Source organism: Anastrepha ludens, chromosome 6, assembly GCF_028408465.1.
Source record: "Anastrepha ludens isolate Willacy chromosome 6, idAnaLude1.1, whole genome shotgun sequence".
In the NCBI taxonomy this organism is placed as follows: Eukaryota; Metazoa; Arthropoda; class Insecta; order Diptera; family Tephritidae; genus Anastrepha; species Anastrepha ludens.
Window position 1 is genome coordinate 32,335,698 of NC_071502.1, and position 18,414 is coordinate 32,354,111.

Genomic DNA, 18,414 nt, shown 5'->3' on the forward strand with positions numbered 1-18,414 from the left:
AACCCAAAAATTACTCGCACAAAAATTAAAAAAAAAAACAACATTTTTTTTAAGGTAATCATTTTATTAATAACCATAAACTATAAAAAAAATTCCCAAATATTTTTCACACAAAAATAAAAAAATATATATAAAAATATTTTTAAAACAACATTTTCCTAGAAATAAAAAAAACAATATTTTTAAAAGTTTATATTTTCCCAAAAAATTAAAGCAAAAAATTCTGAAAATGTTAAAAACAACCGAAAATATTTCAATTTAAAAGACTCTATATGTACAAAAAAATCTCAACGACACCGAACCGAAAAAATTAAAAAAAAAAAATTTAAATTTAACTATAACCCAAACCTACCCAAACAACAGGCCCAAAAATTACTCATACAAAAATTACAAAAAACACAACAAAAAAAAAATTATTAATAACCAAATGCTATAAAAACGAATTCGCAAATATTTTTCACACAAAAATAAAAAAAAATATATATAATATAAAAAATATTTTTAGAAGCACATTTTCCTAAAAAAGTAAAAAAAAATTCTAAAAGCACATTTTCCTAAAACATTATAAAACAATATTTATAAAAGTTTATATTTTCTTAAAAAATTAAAACAACAAAATATTCTGAAAATCTTAAAAAGAACCAAAGATATTTCAATTTAAAAAACTCTATATCTACAAAAATTTTTAACGTTGAATAAATCTCAAAATTCTTGCTTAAAAAAAAATTCAAAATTTTTGTAGTTTACTTTCTTCTTTCAACCCCACAACTACAAATAAAGAAATTTGTCGAAAATTTCCGCCAATACAGAATAGAAAATACTTGGATCCTTTGGCATGAAATCGCTCAGCTAATAAGTTGGATCTTGAATGAGATTCGACTTCTGAAATCTATCCTAGACACCTCAATAGGCATTAAAGTACATTTAACAAAGTTAGCAACAAGTACTGCCGCTCTTCCGCTCTTTAACTTATTCTACCAAAAGCATAATTTCTTGCAGGCGTAACTTTCGAAAACATACGATCAAGTACTGCTTATCTACGCGAACGTTTTTTTTACTAAATCTCCAACAAACATAAGAACATAAAAAATTTAGAATCTTATGGAAAATCAAAAAAAAACATGCACGCGTAAAGGATTTTCTCGATGTTTTCCAAACTCAACTTTATGCAAATTATGTGGGAACACACAAACAAATTTGCATACGCATAAATTCCCCGCCTACGAACTTTGCGTTGTGTGCGAATTTGCATACGTCGCTTCATTTGCCTTCAAACCCAGGCCAATGCTCGATAATAAAAACAGAGTGTCATAAGCAGTGCTGCCAGAATCTTCCAAGCTAAAATTGCTAGATTTTTGAAGAAAAATTGCTAAAAGTTGCTAAAAATTTTCTGAAAATTGCTAGAAAAATTGCTAAGCCATTAAAATCTTAATTTTCAACAAATATACATATTTATTTAATGAAACGTAGAAATTATTACTGAAAACACTTAAAAATAAAAAAAAACCAAACAATTTACATTTAAAATTCATTACTTAATCAATTTATAAACTAAATCAGTCTTAAACTAAAGGATACTTAAAATATTGTCTAGCTCGTCAGCTTCACATACATCAGAATATTTTTCACTGCTTGTTATTTGACTCAAATATTCATTTGGCAGGACATAATTATGGCAACATTTGCCATGTCTTTCTAGTCCATATCTGTAATAATATTCGAAGTTAAATATGTTCCATTTGTATTTTGGTGAAAATTATTCAAAATTAAGTCTTACCTTATATACATTATTGCATTTAATGTTTTAAGGCTCATGGCGTTGCGTAATTTGCTCTTAACGATGTTCATTTGTGAGAATATCCGCTCAACTTCTGCATTCGACCACGGCAGAGAAAGAATTTTTAAGGCGAATTCCGCTAAGTCGCTAAACGGATTATTATTTCCAGCGTCTTTGTACTTAATAACTTCCGTCCAAAATTTGCTGGTGTCCTCTACAAACTCCCATTTTATAAAATTAATTTTTTCAATTTGCAATTGAATATTTTCAATGTTTTTACATTCAAAATATTCTAATACTTTGAAAATTTCTTTACTTTTTGAAACTTTTAGCATGTTTTGTACAGAAAATAAATTTACCAGTTGCATTATTTCTATATTATCTGGCAACCTAGAAATTGCAAAAAAATTATTGTAAGATATGAACTTAAACCAAAATTCCCATATTACCTTTCACGTAGTTGGATTATTAATTCTTTAACAAATTCCATGCAAATTTTTCTAATTTCCAGCTCCTGTGATAGAAATTGAGCCTCTTTAATTTTTTGCTCAAAAGCATAGCCCAAATACATATTAGGCACTGCTGCATTTTCCAAATCATCTTCTAAAATGTTAATTTCATGATTTGGTGGTATTATTTTAGATTTAAGCGAATTTATGGCCACAATTACATCGGAAAGTAATTGGGTTGGGTTTCCATTCCGTGCTTGGAAGTTTTTATTAAGACTTTGCATCTCTTTTAGAATTGGCTTTAAAAACACCAAATACAGATAATTTGTATCGTCTTTATACAATCCGTTTAGAATGTGAGCTTTGTGACACTTTTCAGTAGTAGCTGCTAACTCGAAATGCAGCTTCAGCTCCGTCCACTGATCCACGATACGAGAAACCGCACTCTCTATCGACAACCATCTTGTGTCACATACTCTCGGTATTTTTAAGGGATTCTATTGTATTAAATAAAAAAAAGCGATTAGTTTAAAATAGGAAAATCAAAGAAAACAGACATTTAACAATTACACACACAAAACAACAAAGTTTTACTGTATCTATCCATTTTTAATACATTAGTTATAGACAATCACAATTCGGATTATTTTTGGTTAATACATATATTTGTATGTGTACCTTGTTATCATTTATGCATTGATACACCTTTTTATAATTTAATTGGCGACTACAACTTTTCGAAAACCAGGAGTAAGTCTCATGCACAAGAAATTCCAGGTTGTCCGGTAAAACTTTTGTGCACGACTTTGTAACAGCTAGTTGAACTGAATGACATACACATTTTAAAAGTTTCAGAGAGGGAACTGATTTCCTCAACTCTGTGTATACACTCTTTTTGGAGCCAGTCATTACATTAGCGTTGTCAGTGCCTATGCCAATTAAATTGGATATTTTTAAATTATTTGATAAAAGCAAGCTTTTTACAGCATCTGCTATGGAAATGGCGTCTCCAGCATCGATTTGCTCGAGTCCTAGAAACGTTGATACTACATCCCATTTACTCTTACTGAAGTAACAAATAGCAACTCCTTAAGATTTAACAATATTTACAATTACATATTAATTAACATAAATACATGTATATACAAGCTAATATTTACTTAGACAAAAAGCTTACCAAGAATTTTTTCGACGCTGATGTCAGTAGACTCGTCCAATAGAAGACTAAAGCCTGAGTCTCCGATGTCGCTTCTTAAATCGCTAATAAAATGCATTGCCAGTACATTTTTAATGATGTAGGTGCACTTCGTTCTGCCTAGTTTTATATTTGCAGCAGCTTTGCAAGCTGAAAACTGCTCAACACACAACTTCGACAAATGATCACTTGTCGCAATCGCTGAGTGTTTGGCAATATGCAGACATAGTGCTGCTTCCTGCTCCTGCGTTTTGGTCGACTTTGGAACGAAATGCAACTTATTTTTCTGGGTACATGCGCCCATCACAGCTACATGTTTTTTTGAGGCAGCGTGGTGGCGAATGTCAAAAAGCTTTGCGCCTATTGAGGATTTGCAGTAGGCACAATATGCTCGCGTTGGATCAGTGCAATCCTTGCGAATCCATTGCTTAAACTCCTCGTCTTGAAGCCAGGCATCACGAAAATTTTGCTTGTAGACTTTTGGCATTTTGATCGCTTTGCTATCACCAAACAAATTCAAAGAGTTACCATACACAATAAAGTTGTTCATATAAACGAACCACTGAAATAAATACATGTTCCGATATCTTTGCGAACCGCTTTCATCGTAATTTGTGCAATCGATGACAAAAAGGTATAAAAAATGAAAAAACTCTGAAGAAAAATTGCTAAAATTGCTAAGAAAAAATAAAAAGTAGCTAGATTTGTGGCTAATAGCATTTTATAAAGAAAAGTTGCAAATTTTTTTAAAAGTTGCCAGATCTAGCAACTAAATTGCTAAACTGGCAGCACTGGTCATAAGGCACATTGCATTAAAACGCAGAAAAAATTACAAGAAAGAAAACAAAAAACCACTTCTGCGGAGATGCAAAATCTCAAAGATACGGATGGCAAGACGATGAGCTGCCGTTGAAATCATAAACTGCGAAATATTTTCCATACGCCAAAGCGTTTTCCGGGAATTTATTTTGACGCATTTAAAATTTAAAAGTATTTGCATTAAAATAAAATAAGCAAAATATTATTATTTTTTTCTTTTTGTTTCATACCAGATGCGTAGAGGAGCGCCCATACTTTGTTATTTTTTTTGGTTTATCAGTGGCGCACACTTTGCCAAATGCAAATGAACTTCGGGCTTCATATTCGTCAACTTGGCTGATTGGCTGTTTGGCGAAAAAATGCATCGTTCTAGCGATACTCACCGAACGCCACAGCGTCAAAGAACTCTTAACAGAAAACGCCATGCCCAATGGAATTCATATTTGCAAAGAATTCTTCTCGCTAATTTGTCCAATTATTTATGCCGCTGTCACTTACCTGAAATGAGAGGAGAAGAAGAAAAGTGAATTAATATAATTTCCTGGTCTGAGTCAATTGTCTTTGCGGTGTATTCGTTCACGTTTTATGATTAAAAAGCGTAAATAATTTTTTTTTTTTTTGACTATAAAAGCATAAAATTGTTCCGAAAAGTTAATTTCGCGCATAAATTGCAAGGAGAAATGGCTCTTAGTTGGCGATAAATATTACACAAACCGAACACTTTGCAATGAGTCAAAAGTTGTGAGTATGTGTGTGTGTATGTATGTGTGAATGTATGTGTATTCATATTTTATTCCTTAGCTCCTGGTAACAACTACGTGTATTTAAGGCCGCGACACCAAGAACTGAAGGCGAAACTTTTGTCACTGCAGGTCTTTTTCGGCTCTAGAGTCATAAAATCCAGCATGATTTTTCACTTACCCATTGTTTTTTATCATCCCTTTCACATCCATCACAAAAGCTTACAGATTCGCTTTTAATTAAATAATTGTTCTAGTTGGCTATTTTGCCACTAATACAAAGTGGCTTTTGAGCGGCGCAACGGAAAATTACTGTTCACACCAAATCGTAGCCGCCTTAGGAATACAGCGGCGAGTAGGTATAAGTGAGTGATGATTTTTTTTAATATTTAACATATAAAAGCTTTTTCGAGTTAATTTTTTTTCAGGTTCTTTTTTCAAATTTGTGCTTTACTCAAAACCATATAAATCAAACTTTCACACTTTGCACGAAATTTAGAAAAAAAAGCATAAAATTTTCTTCTAAATTTTGAAGTTTTAATCTGAATTTTTAGAAAAATTTCGAGTACTTAGTATTGAAATACCAACATGTTTTTTCTTCACAGCCCATTGGATTTTGTTATAATCTATGACCTATGATCAGAAAGTGCCGGGAATGTTTAAATAAAACAAAACAGAGTTAAATTTCACGCAAATTTATTTTATCTCCTTTAAAATATGAACCGTTAGACGCAACACACATGTGCCTACGTTTAAGCCAGTCTTTCATGCATTCCTGGTAGGCCGACGTAGGGATGGCTCCTTCGTCGCATTCTCTTTGATCTCCTCTATCGACTGAAATCTCCTTGCACGAAGTGGTTACTTCAACTTGGGAAACAAAAAGAAGTCGCACGGGGCCATATCAGGTAAATACGGTGCTTGCACGTTGGTTTTTACTTGGTGTTTGGTCAAATAATCCAGCACAATTTGGGCTCCGTGCGATGGCGCATTATCATCATGCAAAATCCAAGTGACAGATGTTTCGTGCGCGTTTCGTTTAAATATAGAGTATAGTGTAAGTTTTAAGCTGCAAAAGAATCGCGTTGACTTCAATTTTGATTTTTGGTGACGGTTCTTGTGGCCAGTTTAGCCGATTGAAAACAATGCGCTACACCGTCAGCGGAAAAAATTATCAAAACTCGCCCAGAATTTTTAGCTACTACAAAATGAGTTTTTATTGTATAGATTAAATGGTTGAAGTGCCAGTCTGACACTCCCTAAGTAGCACTAAAGCACCGTTTTGATACCATTATGAGACCTCCAACAAGGAATTTAGGTTGGCGCACTGCACCAAGCTGAGGAAGAAAGGAGCACCCAGTGACCTTAATCCTCCAGCTGCCAAACCCGGGCATTTACAGAGAAAGTGCTCAACGCTCTCCTTCTCTGAAAGGTCCCCACAGATTCTGCAATGGGGGTTAAAAGGTAAACCTAGCTTTTCCGCGTGTGTGCCAATCGTCCAGTGACCGGTGAACACAGCTACGAGTTTGGAAATTGAATGGCGAGGAGTCCAAAGAACTTTCTGGGTCCTCCGTAGATTGTACTGGGGCCATAGGGTTTTCGAAATAGCGCATGAAGAAATGGAGCTCCATCTTTCCTGCGTTTTCCTGAGAAATAGTTTGTGCAGTTCTCCCTTAACAACTGTCAGGCGGATGCCGATGACCGGGTAGAAGGTCTCTAAGGCCAATTTAGTACCCAATATAAATCTGATAGAAAGTTTGAAACTTAGATTGTGATGGGATTTGTTATAGAAAGAACTATAGTTTTATAAGAAAAACAAAAGTTGCCTACGGACCTACGGTTGCGAACTATGGACGCTAAAAACTGCTGACATTGATCAGCTGGTAATGGTATTTGAAAGAAAAATAGTGCGAGGAATATATGAACCCGTAAGACTGCAAAACGGTACCTATCGAATTAGATATAATCACGAGCTGGAGTTATTATCAAGAAACGAAGTTCTGATAAAATTTATAAAATCTCAGAGGATAAGATGCCTCGGGCACGTGTTTAGAATGCCTAAGGAGAGTACAACTCGAAAGGCAGTTGCATTACGACTTGCTGGAGGCCGAAGAAGAGAATGCCTCAGAAAGAGATGACACAAAGTCGTGGAATTTGACTTTGAAGAGCTAAACGTGCGGCGGTGGAAGGAAGTAGTCTTAGAAAGAGACAGATGGCGCAAGGTTGTGAATCAAGCGATGGTTCACCAAGGACTGTGTTAATAAGAAGAAAAAGAAGTTTCATCACAGATTAAGTAGAAACCGATATTTGCATGCAGGATATGAGTGTATTTGAGATAGTGCGACTTTATTCATTTGTTTCAATGGGGTAGAAGAGGTGAAACAATAATGCAATAGCCATAAAAGCCAGGGGATTTTCAGCAAATGTACTAACACAATTTTTAAACAAACTCTTCTTTATACTTGTCTATGTAAAAATACAAAATATTATATAGGGTGTTTCTTCAGCTGCATGAGAACTATTGAACTATGGTTTGCCAGCAGAGAATAGCAAACTGTGTTGACATTTTTGTTCAGTAAGGTTTGGTAAGTTATCGTGAATCGTTTCACGCCAGAACAACGCTTCCAAGTCGTGGAAACTTGCTTAAGGTGTGTCCTGCTTGTCTAGAGTCCGAAAATTTAGGGTATTTTCAGAATTTTTGTTTTTAAATAAGAAAAAATGAAAAACGATATTTAAAGATATTTTTATTTAAGGCCGGCGGGCCAATTAAAAGGTAAAAAAAAATCGTTTTTTTTCCTGAAATCAATAGCTTAGATATTCAAGAACATGAGACACAAATTTTCAGAGTTAAATTCCAAGTATTTGCAGAGTTACAGAGCCGAGCGTAGTGCGGCGTCGAGCAACCGTGCGCTTATTGTTGTAGTTTGAAGCGCGTTTTCTCGGCTTTTCATTTTCACGATTTTACCTAATTTATGTACACGATTGCAAAAAAACTAAACGAGCTATCCATTTCATTCAAAATGCGTTATCTTCAGTATGGTTTTCTCTTCTATGTGAACTAAAAACAACATCCAAACACTTTTTTTAAGCGACTTTTTTACCCAGTTGAACAGTTTTTTTTTTCCTTGAAAAACCACTTTTTTTTTCTACCTTCCCAAAAATTCGAATTTTACGTGTTTCTCCCAATTTTCTTAGTTCACATCGAAGATAATTACATCAAAATTAATAATCTTTTTTTTTTGTTTTCAGATGAAAATTGCAAGTTGTATCTTGTACAGAAGTTGGATACTTCAGTGGCAAGGCGCTCTGGGAATCTATTGATAACTCGGCTTACAATATATTGTTGGAGATTGTACAAATTTGTTTTTTTAGTTCAAATATATATTAAACTATCCCCAAAACTTCATTTGGCTAATTGTTTTTTTCTCATCCTACAACGCTTCGCGAAAACTACTGAATTTAGGACATCTAATTGGCCCGCCGGCCTTAACTTCATTTACATACAAAAATGAAAAAACGATTTTTTTAATTTTAATAATTTAAAAAACAGCGCTGAAGTTGACCCTCCCGAAAAATTGGACGTGAACGGTGTTCCATATTTCGGCTCTTCTATTTATCTGAAACACAAAAACTAAAAAAAATTATTGATCAGTATGACTGTAAATGTGTCCCATACTAGAATAAAAAAAAAAATTGGATGGTATTGATCTGGACAACGTTTATTTTCACCAAGACGGCGCTACGTACCACACAAGCAACGAAACCATTGATCTTTTACGGGAAAAGTTTCCGGACTGTGTTATCTCTCGAAGAGGTGATCACAATTGGCCATCGAGATCTTGTGAATTAACATCTTCTGACTTTGGGGCCACGTGGAAGAGAAGGTCTACGCCACAGCCCAGGGGCGATTCAAGACCTCAAAAATGGAATTCGTGAGGCTATCGAGGACATAGGGCAACCACTTTGCAATTCGGTTATGGAAAATTTTATGAAAAGGATATTGTCCTGTAAGGGTGGTCGTGGTATTTTCCACTATTAACGGCATACCTTCGTCTTTATAATGAAATAAACATCCGATCATTTATATTAAAAAATATCATTTTTCTTGGAAAATCAAAATATCACCTCTTATTAAAAAACTCTTTATTAAAATTTCAGACGCTTCAGTTCAAAAAATTATTTTTTGTTAGATAAATGAGCTTAAAGTTTGAGGTACAGGAGCGCGCGGACCAATGAGCTGTAGAAGCTATAATATTGGGAATTTCCGCATGAAAATTTCACAGTATATTCTTAAGCTACCCTACTTTCGAAATATCAAAAAACAGAAAATCGATTTTTTGAAATTCTGGACCACGGGGTCCCTTAAAAAAAAATCTGTTCGCGAAGTGTTGAAGAAGACGCCGATATGTTGATTTGTTTTCGTTTTCAACTTCTCAAAGCCTTTGCTCTTGGACTACGTAGAAAAGTTTAGAAAAGGATCGTGGCTTTCATTTCCTGTTGATTGGCGCGATAACCGCCTATGTGATTTTGGCCGAATTTCACAAAGCGCGCCAGTTGTTTCTTTCTCAAACTAACCGGTACCAGTTGGACACACCAAGGGAAGCCAAGTCCCTTTCGACTTGATCTTCCCAATGCAGAAAAGGATTTCCACTTCCTTTGCTACCATCACCAGATACCGCATAGAGGGCCGGAGCGTTTGCATCCATTCGGACGACATGACCCAGCCAACGAATCCGCTGGATCTTTATACGCTGCGCTATGTATATGTCGTCGTAAAGCTCATACAGCTCATTGTTCCATCGCCTACGATGTTCGCCGTTGCCAACGTGCAAGGGTCCGAAAATCTTCCATAGAATCTTTCGCACAAACACTCCAAGGGACGCCTCATCGGATATTGTCATAGTCCAAGCTTCTGCGCCATACGTTAGAACGGGCATGATAAGAAGCTTATGAAATTATCTACCAGATTATAATAAAAAAACATTGATTCGAACAACATTTCTGTTTATTATCGTTTTAAGTTCTCAAACTCTTAAAAAAGCACCCGATATTAAGGTTACAAAATTGATGTTCGAACTAAAAGCAAATCCATAAATCAAAATTAATTTCCTCAATTCCGCCCTCTCAAAAAATAATATAGCGAGGAAATTTAGAAAGAAAAAAAAATTCATTTTAAAATAGTAAATTAATCCATACAAAAGACCAGCCACTTGGAAGGTATCAGGTTGGAGCAAATATGAAAAGTTTCAAGCAACACGAGGCTTGTGTGCGAGGCGTGGCATAGTCACAAAATGCCACATCAAAAACACTTAAATCATCTGAATTTGACTTGGATTAATATTTATGGCAAAAGGCCGGCAAACAGCCAACAACTAATAAATAAGTAAGTAAATACTAAGTAGAATGAATGTTGCAAGTGGTGCAAGTGGAGGCTGGAGCAGCACAATCAAATGCCGAGATAACGCCCTATAAATGTAACTAATTCATAATTTATATTTAGCAAACACACACACACACACACACGCACACACATTCAGACATAATGGCCAAATACTATAAATGTGATTGGACAGAGGCAAGGGAATAAATTCAGTTGGGGATGTTGAATAATAGCAATGATTTGTAGATACAAAAAGGAGCACGGAGGTATGACAAAGAAGAGTTGCAGCAGTGGCATCGCCCTTTATGAATGAGACAGATTTTCTTTTTATAGTTCACAGCTTCTTTTTCTAGATTTTCTCTATTCGGTTGAACAAAGTACCACCAAAGGCATTGTCGACGACGCGCCAGACAAAAGGAACGCGAAGAATCAAAAGCAAAGAAAAGCGAAACATTTTCATGAAAAGAATTTCAAATGCCATAGATAAAAAGAGCAGAGCGCCAAACTGGAAAGCAAACGATTGCAGAATAAAATGAATAACGGATTATGAGTTGTGAAAATACGACTGATTTGTAATGAAATGGAGTGCTGATGTGCTGTTTTCTATTTTGAATGAGCCTTGATTGTGCTGGAAACTGAAGTGCTTCTTCAATAGCGCAGAACTTGGCGCCTTTTGGAAGTGAAAGCAAATTATAGACCAGATGGGAATTACTTATGAAACGCAGCATATGACAGCACACTTGTAATAGAACTTAGTACAATAATAAAGTGGTGAGGGATACTAGTTTTTGAGGTAGAGTGTGAGTATGAAGAAAAAATTTATACAAAACAAAAAAAAAAAAAATTAATAAAAAAAAAATTTATTAATTAATAAAAAACAAAAAATTTTCTTTCATTCTAAAAGATGACAACATTTCAAAAATGGGCAGTGGTACAGAATACGGCGTCTTCTTCCAGCAACATTGATTTAAAGCAGCTCGTAAACAACCAGCCCACTACAATGTTTATTGTGTCAAAGTAGCGAGATATGGATCGGAGGAAGTCAACAATTTGTTTATTAAGTCCACATTGGTCGGTGTTCTGCTGCAATTACGAGTATACAATTTTCGAAACTTTTTCAAATTCTTATTTCGTGACTCTTGCGCTTCTTCGGTGAAGATTTATGCTGGGGCTACTCCGAAATATTCAACCACAGCAGCTCCATGGTACAGAATTTGTGTACTGAGGCAAGCATGTAAAACCAGTGATATAATTGAATGTAGAGTCCCACGTCTGCCTTGTAAGTCTTACATTTTTCTACATCAATTTGTCAACTATATGGACAGCGAGTTCGGACTCCCAAAATTATATATATACATTTTTGTTTGATTCTTCGGATGAATATTCTATGTTTGAACTTGAATTGACCTTTAATCTGATCCCGCACGGAGAAATGGGTAGCAAATTCGGACTCAGCAGCCCCAAAAATGTATATGCCAATGTTTTAAATTTTTCCGGTGAATATTCTATGTTTGAGCTTGAACTGACCTTCAATTTGACCCCGCACGGAGAAATGGATAACAAATTCGGATTCAGCAGCCCCAAAAACGTATGTATTAATTTTTTTTGAAATTTTCTGGTGAATATTCTATGTTTGACCTTGAACTGACCTTCAATTTGACCCCGCAAGAACAAACGGGTAATGAATTCGGACTCAGCAACTCCAAAAATGTTTATATTAATTTTTTTTTAATTTTCCCCTGAATAGTCTGTGTTTGACCTTGAATTGACCTTCAATTTGACATCGCACGGAGAAATGGAGAATAAATTCGGATTCAGCAGCCCCAAAAACGCATATATCAATTTTTTTGAAATTTTTCCGGTGAATATTCTATGTTTGACCTTGAGCTGACCTTGAATTTGACTCCGCAAGAACAAACGGATAATGAATTCGGACTCAGCAGCTCCAAAAACATATATATCAATTTTTTTTAATTCTCCCCTGAATAGTCTATGTTTGACCTTGAATTGACCTTCAATTTGACCGCGCAAGGACAAACTGACACTGAATTCGAACTCAGCAACTAGTTTTTAAGTTTTTAGATAGTTAAGGGCTGATTTCACCTCTTAAGGGGGGCTGGAAATTTGCGTACTTACCGGGATGTATTACCGTTGATTAGAACTACAACAAAAAAAAAAATCCCAACCCGAATTTGAATACATACACTGTGCGCCGTCAACAAATAAAATCTATCAAAAGTCAATTCGAATTTTGAGAAACTATAAACTTGTTCAATATTAGATTAAAACTGTATGAACTATAAAATTGCATAACCGGAATATTTCTAAATTTTCTGATTAGGTAGGTAGGTATAGTGGTTGTCGTCTGACACACCTAGGCCTGCTGTAGACCCATTGTGATACCACCGGGGCTATCCCCTCTGCTCACTCTACATCGTCCTCAATGAACCAACCTGTGGCTTTGATATATTTAACAAGACTTGTTATTTTTATATTGGCTACTTCTGCCAAGTTATTCAGGGAGCTTTTTCCTATAATATTGAACCTTGTTCTATCCAGAGCCATGCACCTGCATAGAAAGTGTTCTATAGTCTTTTCTTCTTCAATGTCGTTACTTCTGCAATAGTCGTTATAGGGCGCTCCCAGTCTACTGGCATGATTTTTTTCTGATTAAAAAGATTAACAATTTTTTGAATTTTTTACAACCCAGGAAACTTGGAGTTGTATGGTTTTTGTTGTAGTAAATGTAACCTTTACTTTTAAAAAAAATTAAAAAAATACTGTAGTAAAAACTGTGCAAAGTAACTCTGTACTATGATTGTGACAACCTCAGTGTATACTTCGGTGCAAACCGATGAAACTCCACGACACTCCTTCATTTGCCGCCAACGAACTCGGTGTGTGGCACGCATGATTGCGCAACTTAAATGCAATGTTTTTCTCAAAATGCGCCACTCAACTGAGCAATGGTGCATCACGCGAATTTTCGACGCCCGTTTAATGTATTTCATGAATTGCCAATGTGTGCAAAATTATGCCAACGCATCCCCACTTTCTTCAACACATATCCTTCCTGCCAGTCGGAGAAGCTTACAACAGACAATGCGTTTGCGTATGTCGAAAACAATAATAACCCCAACAACAATGACAAAAAACGGACAATTTCACATAGTGAACAATAAATTATTTTACACTTTTCCGTTTCTATGTACAAAGGGGAGAGGGTCCTGCAGTGATGACGCGAATGCCCTGCGTACGCCGTGGTAGGGATCAACCATGCATGCCACATGCACGGCAACATCAGCAACAATTCTCGCTGTCATTCCTTCGGTAAATTGGCAAATGAAATTGAACGTCATCGTATTCAGAGCCAGCAAGTTTTGCCTGCTTACCTACAGTGACTCAAACAATTTGTACAAGTGCACGTTTAGCTGCGATTTGGGAATACTTTGTGAGTACTGTTATGCTATGAACTTCACTTAAATTGATAAAGAGATAATGGAGAAGCAGTTTTAGTGCATTCTTTTTTTTTGATTTTTTTTTAGGTTTAAGAAATGGAACAATCAGCACAGAAAGGAATTCCTAAGCACATTCAAAATCTCATTACCAATTGTGGACATGAAGAAAAAGTAGGACAAAATGTTTGGTATACTAAAAAGAGATTCTCTGTGAAGCAAGAAGATATATACTTTAGTAGTGTTGTGCGCGAATGCTAGATTACAAGATTTGGCCATCCGAAGCAAATTAGTGCAATTAACTTGGGCTGCTACGTCACGGGAGACTTGACAGCGTAATTGTGTCCGCTCATTTCACATGTTTTCTTACGCTTTTCCAACCAGTCGCCGTGCAAATGGCACCAAAGTAAAACAACGCCAGTTTTTGCCAGGCTTAGTTGTAAACAAAACACTGCCATACTCATATCCCTTATTACGTCAGCAAATCAGCTGATGCCATCAAATTCGCTGAGTGTAAATTAATAGTTTGATGTTGGCCTCTACTTTGCCTTTTGTACATCGAGAGTGTTGGATGATATGGCTGCATCAGATGCCGGTAAGTTAGACGTCCGTTAAGGACACTACTAAATATACATTAACTAAGTATTGTGAAAAACACTTTGGCTCCTGAGTTGCAAAATACAATTTATTTTCATTTTTTTTTTTTTTTTCAAGACAAAGATTTCACACATGCAGCCTTTGTGGTGAGAGATTGGCTGCGTAATGAGAAGCAGGCAACAGCTACAAAGTAGAAATCTTAACTCCATGGAGCATTTAAGGGTATTTGTAGCGAAAAAATTAAGATGGTGGCATATCACTAAACAAGGCAATCAAGTGAATTAATGGTTAGCTGCCGATAGAATTGAAAAGCTGACAATTTCTATGAGAGACAGGCGAGTGATCAAATCAGAGGTATCGGATTTTAAGCTGAAATAACGAAAATTCAAGTTGATGGGACAATCTTTATTATTTTTGTGCAGAACCATTCATGACATTTATTTTTTAAAGATAATCCCTTTCAAATGTTGGCCGCTACTACGCCGTAATTCGGTCATCCGTAAACACCAATTTTCAATGACTCGCTGGAGGACTGCGGTCGGTATCTCGTGAATAACTTTAGTAACATTGGCTTTCAATGCGTCAATCCAAGCTGGTTTATCCACAAAACATTTAGACTTTACATATATATATAATTGAACGTACACCCTTTTTGGGTTGAGGGACCTACAGTTTCAAGCCGACTCCGAACGACGATATTTTTATGAGGAGCTTTTTCATGGCAGAAATACACTCGGAGGTTTGCCATTGCCTGCCGAGGGGCAGACTTTACATATTCCATCCACAAGTGCGACACAAGAGATAAATTGCTCACCGAAACGACGGCGCTGTAAATCCATTGTTCCACGGACTGTATGCCAAATAGCGCCGACTTGTTGGAACCAATTGTTGTGAAGATTACGGGCTTCAGTTTCTGGCATCACAAAGTATTTTGACATGGCGCGATAGCGTTCGCTATTCCCTGTTACATTGGCGCCAGCCTCATCTTTGAAGAAATACGGGCCGATGATTGCTCCAGTCCATAGTCCCCATCAAACGGGTGTTTTCAATGGATGTAATGGCTGTTCGTGAATGGCTTCAGGTTGCTCTTCTGCCGAAATATGGAAATTTTGCGTATCGACGTAGTCTTTGAGCCGAAAATGTACCTCATCGCTAAACAGCATAAATTGGCCTGAGCGCGCGATGAAGACTTTTTACAGAGCGGCGATTTTCATAATAAAATTTTTTTGAACCTTGCTGAGGTGTTAGTCTTTCCATGATCAAATGTTAATGAATATTGAAAAAAAATTGTGCATTTAGTTGGAGAGTAGTCACGCGTGATCTCTCTTTTCTTCTTCGGGAAAAAGTACTTCCAATTTTATCACTCTTCATAGGCGTAAAGTTTCCATCTGTGTATTCAATTTTTAAAAATTCAGTTCGATCGAAATTTCAAGCTCGTTGGTCAGGATTTGTAGAAAAATTCTGGGTATGCAATTTTGTAACCAATTCAATTTTGCTACCATAAAATGCTAGTTCAAAGTGGCTCAAAATTCGCGTTGATTTTCAAAAAATTTTTTTGTTAACGCTGTTGTGAATTATTTGCCACATAACGAACCCTTAATTTTTGTTTTCTACTTCATTTGCATGCTTATCAAACCGCACTCGTACGCATAACAATACAAATAGGTATGCACGCAGATGCCACAGTACACACGCGTGTGTATTTGCAACATCAGCGGAAAAATCAGGCCGCATTCTGTCGCCTGTGGCCCGCCTCTCTGCTGCACTGATTGTGAATTATCGTGGCGCTTTGTCTTTTGTGTGCAGGCGACAAGAAGAAATGTTGTAGCAACGTCGCATATTACATGTTGCAAGTTCTTGCTGCACAGTCCCCTCCATTGGCTGGCCCCCATTGCTGACAATGTGGAATGCAATGTTACATTTTAATTAACTGCCGCAATAATTCTTCAAAGAAGGAAAAAAAACAATGATTAGCTCCTCGTAAGAAACGGAAAGTGCACTTAAAAAACTAGTTGTTGGCTGTAAACGCCTAAATGTAGGCAGTTGTGTATATATGCACGCGGGTGTGGGACGATGGTGGGGGAGCTGCAAAATTGTTAGCTAAATTTGCTCAAAACACATTGCAATTGGCGGTTCAGCCAAGAATGCTGTAAAGTTAGTGGACTGGAAATGAAATCAAGAGGAGCAGCTTTAAACGCCTGCAGGCATGCCACAAAATGAAATACAGTTGCTGCGGCTGATGTTAGTTTAAAAGTTTAGTCAAAGTTTAGCAAGTAAGCTTATTAAGACCGCAAAATTCACTTACAAAGATTTAAGACTTCACTGCGTTCTTCCCTCTTTGGCTTCTATTCTGAAAAAAGTTCGGCTGCATGTTTCAGAAAATTGCGAAATTACTTCGTGCATAGTTAGTGGGTAAATGTATGTTGTGTGGGTAGTGCGCCGTTAAGTATGAAACAATGCATGTTTAAGCAGTTTGGCGCGTTGTTTTTATGATTTCATACGCAAACATTCGTCAAAATAAAGATTTCTATCAATCAAACAAAAATGTTTGTTTTAGTCAAAAAGTTGTTAAAACAAAAAAGTGCGTGAATACAAATAGACAAAATTTACAAAACACGGAGAAGGGTCGATCAGTGTAGGTAAACGCGGACACAAACCGTGGCAACAACGCGCACTACTCTGAGTGCAACGCAGGGATTTCAGGACCGCGTCAACGGCACAAATTACCGCAAGGCAATACCAATAAATCCGACGCCGGAATGGAAAGCACTTTATAGTACGCACAAGCACTAGCCATGAAACGGAAATAAGCGCCAAAAAATAGGCACCAAAAAAAAAACGCGAAAAAATTCGGACCAAAAAACGCCCCAAACAGTAGGCACCAAGGAAATAGAACGCCAAAAAGTAGGCACCAAAAATATATTATATTTCCATATTTCCTATAAGTTTGCACCAACAAACAAGCGCCAAAAAGTAGGCAGTGTTATTTCTCACAAGAATTTAGCACCCCAAGGAAAAACTTAGGAAAAGTAGCCTAAAGTGTATCTAAGTTATTTATAAGGTATAGGCGCTCTCTCTCGTTTTCCTCTACATTATATCTGTTTTCTCTCTCGCGGAACGAAAATGCCCAAAACGTTGCATGGCCTTGAAATTTTACTCTCCATTCTCGCTCGCCCATCGACGCCTAAGAAGTTTCACTTACAAAAAAAAAAAACAAAAAGATGATTAATTTTGCGCATAAAACAAACTGCATTAGAGCTGTTTGAAATTTTCGGAGATTTTCATAAAATGGAAAATGACGTTTTTGGCTACTCTCTATTGCTGCTGTTTTTTTTTATTTATTTTTTTCTTGCAAAAGATCGCATTCCACCAAACACGTGAAGGCGAACTGCAGCTTCAGGAATAAAATTCAACAAAAAGACTTAAGTCAAAAAATTCGTCGCCTCTCGCAAGCTGAAGCTTCTCGTTTGCGAACCGCAGTGGATATTCATGACGAAATTTTGCCCGAATAAGTTTGCAAAAATTGGTGCGTCTTTTAAAAGAGTTCGAGTTGATCGGACACCTTGCTTGTGTACAGGACCGTACATACCCGCAAGAAACAGAAAAGGAAGATTACAGTTTGCAAAAGAGCATTTTAATTGGACCTTGGAACAAGCGTAAAAAAAAGGATATTGCTTTGGATCGGATGAGAAAGTAAATGATAGCCGCAAGGTCGAGAAATAATAAATATAATATGTTTTGCGCCACCTTGTACATTGCTGCTAGTCCATGTACATTTACAGAGCCAAGTCAAGAGTTTAGCCCCGCATCCACCAAACATGGATTGCCTCGGCATTCGTATTACTTCAATAAAAGCGCAAATAAGTTGCTGTCAACTTGAACTTTGTGACATTGCGCACTTCATATCAAACGGACTCTAAGGACACCCCACCACCCACAATGCTTCCGCGACGACTCGAGCTTTATGGCTATTTGCGTTGATGTGTTGTTGGCTGTCGGTTGTCG

The 18,414-nt window shown here is 36.4% G+C and overlaps 1 protein-coding gene across 1 annotated transcript; it reads right to left on the reverse strand.

Moving 5' to 3' along the window:
• Window positions 1-1,407: 1,407 nt before the first annotated feature.
• Window positions 1,408-3,908, reverse strand: LOC128867007 (uncharacterized). The gene is made up of 5 exons (XM_054108099.1): window positions 3,404-3,908; window positions 2,905-3,314; window positions 2,227-2,723; window positions 1,778-2,167; window positions 1,408-1,706 (listed from the first exon to the last, which is right to left on the reverse strand). Exons 1-5 carry the CDS (start codon window positions 3,906-3,908, stop codon window positions 1,568-1,570), a joined length of 1,941 nt encoding a protein of 646 aa, XP_053964074.1. The 3' UTR covers window positions 1,408-1,567.
• Window positions 3,909-18,414: the final 14,506 nt, after the last annotated feature.

Coding starts and splice junctions, on each gene's coding strand:
- LOC128867007 (XM_054108099.1), bottom strand. CDS start 3,908: ATGCCAAAAGTCTACAAGCAAAATTTTCGTGATGCCTGGCTTCAAGAC. Junction 3,315..3,403: donor CAGCGTCGAAAAAATTCTTG/GTAAGCTTTTTG, acceptor TTAAATCTTAAG/GAGTTGCTATTTGTTACTTC. Junction 1,707..1,777: donor AATGCAATAATGTATATAAG/GTAAGACTTAAT, acceptor ATATTATTACAG/ATATGGACTAGAAAGACATG.